The 7,907-nt window shown below is 42.0% G+C and overlaps 1 protein-coding gene across 3 annotated transcripts; it reads right to left on the minus strand.

The window, feature by feature from the left end:
• Nucleotides 1–258: 258 nt before the first annotated feature.
• LOC117543685 (inositol hexakisphosphate kinase 2-like) lies at nucleotides 259–7,542 on the minus strand. Of its 3 annotated transcripts, XM_034212136.1 has the most exons (6): nucleotides 7,043–7,075; nucleotides 6,764–6,867; nucleotides 5,349–5,577; nucleotides 3,040–3,200; nucleotides 1,828–2,003; nucleotides 259–1,474 (listed from the first exon to the last, which is right to left on the minus strand). In XM_034212136.1, the coding sequence occupies exons 2-6, from the start codon at nucleotides 6,855–6,857 to the stop codon at nucleotides 887–889; spliced, it is 1,248 nt and encodes a 415-aa protein (XP_034068027.1). In that variant the 5' UTR covers nucleotides 6,858–6,867; nucleotides 7,043–7,075; the 3' UTR covers nucleotides 259–886. The 3 variants fall into 3 exon arrangements, with proteins under 3 accessions (XP_034068027.1, XP_034068025.1, XP_034068026.1); XM_034212134.1 differs by lacking the exon at nucleotides 6,764–6,867 and having other exon boundaries at nucleotides 7,043–7,542; XM_034212135.1 differs by having other exon boundaries at nucleotides 6,764–7,326.
• Between the last annotated feature and the right edge of the window lie 365 nt (nucleotides 7,543–7,907).

Consider the following 7,907-nt stretch of genomic DNA (forward strand, 5'->3'; position numbering starts at 1 on the left):
TGTAGTGTGCCTGAAAACGCCTCCATTGGACTACTTTGTTCACTTCCGTAACATAGTGACATCACTATGTAACACTTGCGCTTCTATTGGCTAGCGCTCCAAATTATTGTTTGTGATAGGCTAAGGGGCGGGACATCTCTAAGCAGTTGACCATTCACAACAAAGCCGGCCAGCTAACCTTATGTACAAATTTGAGGCTTTTCAGATTGCAGTTTTCACCCACTTCCTGTCCAGTGAATATGAAAGAAGACACAGATATTGACTTGAAGCCTTTATTTTCTTCCCTTACAGCCCACACATACAAGATAGAGGTATCCAAACATGTCAAGTAACAATATTAATCAATATTATTATTATGACATTGAACGACATGGAATGTAGTACGCGTTTTTTTTTTAGACTTTCTATTTATTTTATGAAACTTTTATATCATCTTTCCCTTATACCTAAAATAATCTCTTTGAGTCAAGACGAACTGGGAAAAGAGGATGGCAGAATTAAAAGGCAACAAACACACTCCTTCAAGTCCTTCTTCATCATAAAGTGTTTTTGTGCTAAATGCTTTCTTTGGATCCGACACAACAAAAACGTTTCCTCTCTCCTGAGACTCCTATCTGCTTTTAATGTTGCCTACACTTTTGTCCCAAACTGAATTAGACGACACAGTAAATCACTGCATTGTTCACACAGATGGTTTGTCTATGTTAAGTGCATTTCTTTTTCATATCCCAAAAATGGAAACATACAACAGGAACATTGAGGAGCACCAAGAGCAAAAACAGGAGGTCCAATAAAATGTCTGCTACAATAGGATGTTAATTTAAGAGGAGAAATCTCTCTCCACCTCTGTAGTCCAGTCCTCCTCGTTTTCCTGTGTGTTGTCTCATCAGTCTGTGCTGGTGTTCTCCAGCTCGGAGATGATGGTGATCAAGTTCTGGAGGCCGAAGATGTAGCCGCTGTCCAGGCCCTCGTACACCACGCTGTCCCCCTGGTAATGGCTGCAGGTGGTGTGGGCAAAATCTATCATTCTCACCTCCACCATGGGGCTCCGGGGCTCTGAGTGGCCCACACACAAGCTCCCGTCCCTGATGCTGCCATCGCTAGACGTGGAGGGTCTGCGTGGGATACCGAATGCACCTGCTGCTTCACCTTCCCTCTTCTCTTCCTCCATGTCTGGTTCCACCTCCTCGTCCTCATCCTCTTCTTCAGAGAGGCCGTCCTCAGCGTGCTTTGGCTGGGGCGCTCCGTCGTAGATGATGAGCAAGGAGCTGGAGTAGAAGCGGTAGGATTCACAGGTTTCCAGGGCGGCTTGCAGCTCTCGGAGCCTTTGTATGACGGGGGAGAGGAGTTCACGCCGCAGACGCTGTCCGCTGTGGAAGAACTGGAGCAAAGCCTCCTTGAAGCCCGGCACCGTCAAGCTGCGGCCGTGGAATTTGTTCATGAACATCAGCTGACCCGTGTCACACCGGTACACCTGATGGAGGGGCAAAGAGAGGTCGGTGTGAATCACATCACTCTGTATACTTTGCACATTTCTGTTCAAAGTTACCTCTTTTAAAATCTGCACATCTTTCCACTACTGCAAATATGTTATAGTTTCCGAGTATATTGTCATATTTGACTGTCCTTAGTTGTTTTTTTGTCTGTTGCCAGATTGACACTTGAACTGTTTTAGATTTCCTTTCCATCGGGCTTTAGAGATGCAGGTAGGTGGATTTTAGTTATATTGATATTAACATTCATCTCTACAAACAATTCCCAAAAATGTCCAACTTTTCCTTTTGGATGCAGCCATTGATACTAAAGCGATGGCTAAGAGAAGCTCACCTGCATGCCAGAGAGGACGACTCCTAACTGGGACACTGTGCTCTGCTGACACTTGTAAATCTTCCTGGCCTTTTTTTCCTCGGTGACATCGTCTCCATGCTGCTGTATGCCCATCTTCAGGTCCAACACACACGGTAAAGTGTGCCGCCACGTCAGGTTCTCCAGCAGGATGGATTCTGGTCAGTAGAGTCAAGGAGGCCAATAACAAAAAACACAGCCTTCTTTCCACTAATCAACCTAGTTTGTTATGTAAACGGTCTGCAAAGGTTAAAATCCCAAAGTTCTATGGAGTTTTCTCCCACAGCACTGGACTCCTTTGTTTACTCCCGTAACATCGGGAGATCACTTTGTAACACTACGTGATTGGCTCAGGGGCGGGTCATCTCTTAGCGGTGGACCAATCAGAAAAGAGCCGGCCAGCTAACCATCAGAGCAGACGGGGTTTTGGTTTCAGACAGAGGGTGAAAAGAGGTGCTGCAGCACAGGCAGTATGAGAGAAATAAAGAGCTTTTTGAACATTGAAGCATGGAAACATTACATGTCACTTGTTAGACGCTTTTATCCAAAGCGACTTACATACTCAATACTGTGGGCAATCCCCACAGGAGCAATATGGGATGAAGTGTCTTGCCCAGGGACACAATGACATGCTGACTGCAGTGGGGTTTGAACCTGTGATCCGAACACCAACGCACAACTCACTACACCACACGCCTCCCTAACATGTCACAGAAAAGGCCCAAAACACAAATATGAACCTAAACATTTTGCATAATAGGGCCCCTTTAATCTGGGACACTATTACTGTAATTCTTTGTATTACTGTTTCTTTCCCTCTGTATGTAATATATTTGGTCATTATAAGGTAATCGTAAACAGTAGAGGAGGAGAGAGAGGTAACACCCGGTGCAGTAAGGACTCATACATAAGACTAATGCTCTACCAGGTGTTTATTTGGGGCCAATTGTAGTTCATAAAGAAATTTGGCTAAATATACTGACATTCCACTACTGCCGCTTTTAAATTTATAGGCTTCACATTAATGCTATCATCTCCCCGCATGTGCAGGCAAGTCCCGTCAGTGTGCAGCCCAGGTGCAGTTTTGAGGTTTCTTTCGGTCTGGAAACTCTGAACAATCCTGTCCCTTCCACTATTATATTGAATGTTGCAAGACAAAAAAGAACGCGTAGTTGTCTGCCAGTGAAAGGATACTGTATTTGTTGCGGTGCATGTCGCTCTGCTGCAACTTCTGCAGCTGGTGATGTTTCCTTGTGTGTGTCCAGGGGTTGTGTGTGTGCTGCGGTACGGCATTACTGTGACTGCTGTCCAGTCTGTAGCAGAGCACCTCGATCTTCTCCTTCAGCCTCTGATCGCTGGACGGAAGAGGAAAAGAGAACATCATTAGATTAAGAAGATATTATGTTGCTCAATTCAGTCCATACTTGTAAACATAAATTACTCTCTCAAACCCAGAAACATGAGAAGTAATTCTCAAACTTGTTATGTCATCAAGTATGAGGCTATAAAGTGTGGAGCACTATAGAAACTGTATCAGAGACTTATTTAGTGAAGCCCCAAATTGTTTTTATATTTGGGAGAGAGTTCATGTTGACTTATGCTTTTGGATTGCTTCAGACCATGGTAATAACAAGTAGACATGTTTAAATAAGCATGGTTCCCTAGTATGTAAGGGGGTAGTAATGTGTATAAATAATTAACCAATAAAATAGTGTCCTACACTCATTATAATCTTAAAAAAGCATTTAAAATACACCTCTACAACAATTTTACTGTCACGGCTAGTTTTTGTGTTTGTGCACTGACATGCATCTATTGCTGTTATGCAACCCTGAAGCTGTGACTCTCTGCATTCAGACACAGTTTCTAAAGGGAATGTAAAGACTGTTTTGAAAAGATCATGGTTGTGTAACATTTCTGAAATGATCAATGAATCCACTTTAATTACATTTCCATGAGGCATTGTTTAAATGTGAAAGCGACTCATTTTGCTCCTGCATGTTGTTGTTGTTGTTGAGTACATCATTACCCAGATAAAAAAAAAACAAAGCAAGGAGCTACGTGAAGACATATTAAAATCTACAGATTTTAGAGTAAGCTTGGGGGGAATATTCTTTTTTTGTTGAGGTCAATGCACACACATTTATCCTATATTTAAATAGCATTTTATGATTTCTTATTGTCCAAATAAAAAGTTATGAAAGCTTTTTCATTTGTTAGTTTGATTGTCCCTGTCGTGCTTTTGGGGTTTCTCCTTTCATGTAGAGTGTTATATAGGTTTGTGTGCATGTAAATGGACTACAAAGGCGAAAATCCACACTCACACTCCCCCCTCCCCCTGCCTGAGACGCCTCAATTGGACTCCTTTGTTTACTTCTGTAACAAAGTGACATCACTATCTAACACTCGCGCTTCTATTGGCTAGCGCTCAAACACATTGTATTTGATAGGCTAAGGGGCGGGACATATCTATGCGATTGACCAATCACAACAGAGCTAACCAATCAGAGCAGACTGGGCTCTGGTTTCAGACAGAGGGTGAAAAGAGGTACTGCAGCACAGGCAGTATGAGAAAAATAAAGAGCTTTTTGAACATGAAAGCATGGAAACATGTCCCAGTAGAGACACGAAATACAAATATGAAAATGAAAATGTGCATATGTCCTCTTTAATACTTCTTTCATTAACTTAACTGTCCTGTTATCCTTGGGGTCAATTTGACCCCATTCAATGTTTAAGGTAACTAAAAAAATGGTTCACATTGTTTTTTTTGCTTAGTATTTCTTGACTTTCCCTAATTTAGTGAGGACTAATGGGTAAACATAAAATTAACATGAAGATCTTTTTTAAATGTCATGTACGCACTTTGCACGCATCGGTGTTCCTTGGGGTCAATTTGACCCCAGGCTGTTTTAGTCGTACAAAACATAAAAAAGGCCAACATTTTACACATATTTGTGTTGATTGTGTAGGTAGGATGATATTGAGGTGACTATTACATGCAAATGTATCATTGTAAAAAAAAACTACCCTCTGCTTTAGTTATTGGTCCTTTAACAACATCAAAAACATCTGACTTTAACATTTTATTTCAGTCAGTGAGATTTTATAGTGATTTATATATTTCACATAATAGGAATTCTGGATGTATAAAGGGCTCTGTTGGGGGGAAGGTTGGGGTAATGTTTTATTTAAAAGGTTATTTAGGTAGTCAACTAAGATACCTAAAGCACCAGAGACATACATTTTGGTTCAAATGTGGAATATGATCATTGTCTTGAGTTTTAAACTACTGGGGTCAAATTGACCCCAGAGGATAAAAGGAGGGTTACAAAAATAAATTATACTCTTGAAAAGGGACAAAATAAGTCATTTCAAACAATGGTGGGGCTACCGTCTCCATTGTTAATGACACCAATGTATTGACCACACTTTCTGCTTTGTGATGATTAACAAGTCCCTGAGTGTACTGCTCTCTTTTTTGGCAGAGTCTTCCAGCTCACCTTTTGTCCTTGTCACTACAAGAGAGGCGGCATCGGCCATCTTTGCTGTAATTTTCACTGTCCACAAGTGACGAGGATGCTATCATTTTCTCCCATATAAGCATCCCCAAATGTATGTCGGCTGAGGGGTCTTTGTTCTCCAGATCAGGTGCCGGGTCACTCTGAAGGGGGTAAGCAATGAAGCAAAGGTTCCCTTCCTCATCCTCCTCGAAGCTGACTGACACCACCCCTGAGAACCAGACACAGAGGGGAAAACAAAGACGTGTGTTAGACATTTGTGTCATGGAGCAATGAAGAGAATATGCATTTCATAAAGAATCAAATCACAGCTGATATGATAACACAAGAGGAATGTCTGCAGCTACTTTCGTTAGTTTGTGCCCACACCCAAATCTGTCCCAAAATTAATAAACAATGACAGTCAACATCAATATGCAGGTAGTGTTTTTCTGTGTAAACTCAAAAACAAAGTATGCTGTTAAATAGATCCAATGATAAGAAGAATATATCAATATAAATAAATGACAACCCAAACACAAAAAGGCTCAATAAAGTCAATTTATTTTATGTTTCGAGAGGGCTGCAGCAGAAATGTAAACAGAAATCACACTTTAACATGGAATTACAGAGCAGTTTACATACAGTACATGCGTACACATACAACACATGACCAGGGTGGCTCACAAAGGTATTTTTCCTGAAATGTTATTCGGTTTCGTGAAACAGGTCGGGTGTTTTTAAATGTTGTTGTTTTGTGTCAAATATGATTGTGATTTCGTGAAATTTGTCCCACAAAATCATGAGCAATATACATACAAAAAATTACCACACACAGACATATATATGTTTTGATGCTATAGAAATTGAGAGCAGAACAAATATTAGTCAGCAGGTTCCCCAAAGCTTGTTTGATTCTTATAACAGCCTTTCATCCCCAAGGTGACTCAAGAAGAACACAAAATAAGGTGAAGGAGTCAAAAGAAGTAAAGAGGAAAAACATCTTAAATGAAAGCACCATTGCTACAAAATAACAATGGCAAGTTGAGGAGAAAAGAAAAGTTGTTATAACCTGTAAGCTATCCCATATGACAAAACACCTGAAGCGCCTTTAGAAATATGTGTGAGAGAGGCATAGAGTATTGCACTTCCGCTTATTAAGAAGTGTGAAAATTGTCCATCATGCTCCATTTGCTTTTTTCATTTTGAAAGATCCTACACAAGGTGTGGTGGTGTGACTGTCAGTTTTGGTTTCAGCCACAATCAACCGTGTACAGCTTTTGAGTGTCTATGTTGTCCTTTCAAGGTGACCTCCTGCTTGGTTTGTAGATCAAAACAAGGAAGAATATCTTCTTTCGTGTCCCTTTCACCATGCTGGCTGTGTGCCAAATAAAGAAATGAGGGCAAACCTGACTTACCTGTGTTAGTACAGCCTGGTACACACATGACATCACAACAGTGGACAGTTTGAAGCTCAGCTGCAGCACCCTCCTGTGGCACACTTGTGCACATGCTGCTGGCACTAAAAACAACACCATGTTTCCTGAAAATCTCAAAATCTCCATTTTACAAAAAGCTTGCAAAACATAATTTCCCTCCACATAGAGCAGGGGCACAAGGACAGCAAGATGCATTGCAACACACCAAAGCACCACAACAACAGCAACAACAACACATCTTAGCATGGCTTGCATTACCTCTATACTGGGGGATAAACTTCCTCAATTCAGCAGGCACACTCTCGTAGAACTGATGCTCCCGTGTGATGAGGGGTTTGCAGATGGTCTGCTCCCCGAGGCGCAGCACACAGCAGTGCCCCCCCACCTGGTGTAGGAAGGGCTCAAGCATCACCCCTTTCTCCATGTAGCTCTGCTGGAGCTGCTTTTGCTGATTTTGCTCTGCCTCCATGGCTTTTGCTGCCTGAACGTCCACAGCTGGACCCATCCTCCTCTGGCCCCGTCCACACTACCGTGGGCATTAAAGCAGGAAGGAGGAAATAGAAGAGAAACAAAATAAAAAGCCAAGTATCAGAGGATATGTTATTCCTCCTTTGCTACTTCTATTGCAGATCTTGAAGTTGAGAACACAAAGTCCTCTAAAACGTGTTTGGGCTGGAGCTGCAGTGGCACAGAAAGCAAACACAGACACACAGATCCTGTTTGTGCCTGCACTTCAGAATGCTCTTTGACAGCTGAGAGCAGGCTCACCACTGGTAAAGCTCCTGCCAGCCTGACACAGATCCCACCCACTTCACAAGAAATCCACCAATCAGGAGCACCGAAAGCAGGTTGTTCCCTTCGAGGGAAAGGAGCAGAAAACCAACAAAGACAGGGGAGGGTGAGAGCAGACTCAATGAGAAAGAGGACAGAAGAATACAAAAAAAGCAGAGAGGGTGAAGCTGAACCAGCTGTTTTTCTCTGTGATGTTTAAACAACCTGACAGAACAAGCGGCACTATTTATTCATTTTAATGGGGTTAACAGAACAAGGGGGAGATTGTACACCACACTGTCCTGCAGTACAAAAGAGAACGTTAAACATAAACACAATTACTTCCTGACTA

This window comes from Gymnodraco acuticeps, unplaced genomic scaffold (genome assembly GCF_902827175.1).
Source record: "Gymnodraco acuticeps unplaced genomic scaffold, fGymAcu1.1, whole genome shotgun sequence".
NCBI lineage: Eukaryota > Metazoa > Chordata > Actinopteri > Perciformes > Bathydraconidae > Gymnodraco > Gymnodraco acuticeps.

What these genes read in the sequence shown, in the direction of transcription:
- LOC117543685 (XM_034212134.1), bottom strand. Translation starts at nt 7,289, where the DNA reads ATGGGTCCAGCTGTGGACGTTCAGGCAGCAAAAGCCATGGAGGCAGAG. An exon ending in GTTTATCCCCCAGTATAGAG is followed by an intron (nt 5,578 to 7,042) that starts GTAATGCAAGCC and finishes TCTGGTTCTCAG; the next exon opens with GGGTGGTGTCAGTCAGCTTC. An exon ending in CATGCACCGCAACAAATACA is followed by an intron (nt 2,004 to 3,039) that starts GTATCCTTTCAC and finishes TCTACTGACCAG; the next exon opens with AATCCATCCTGCTGGAGAAC.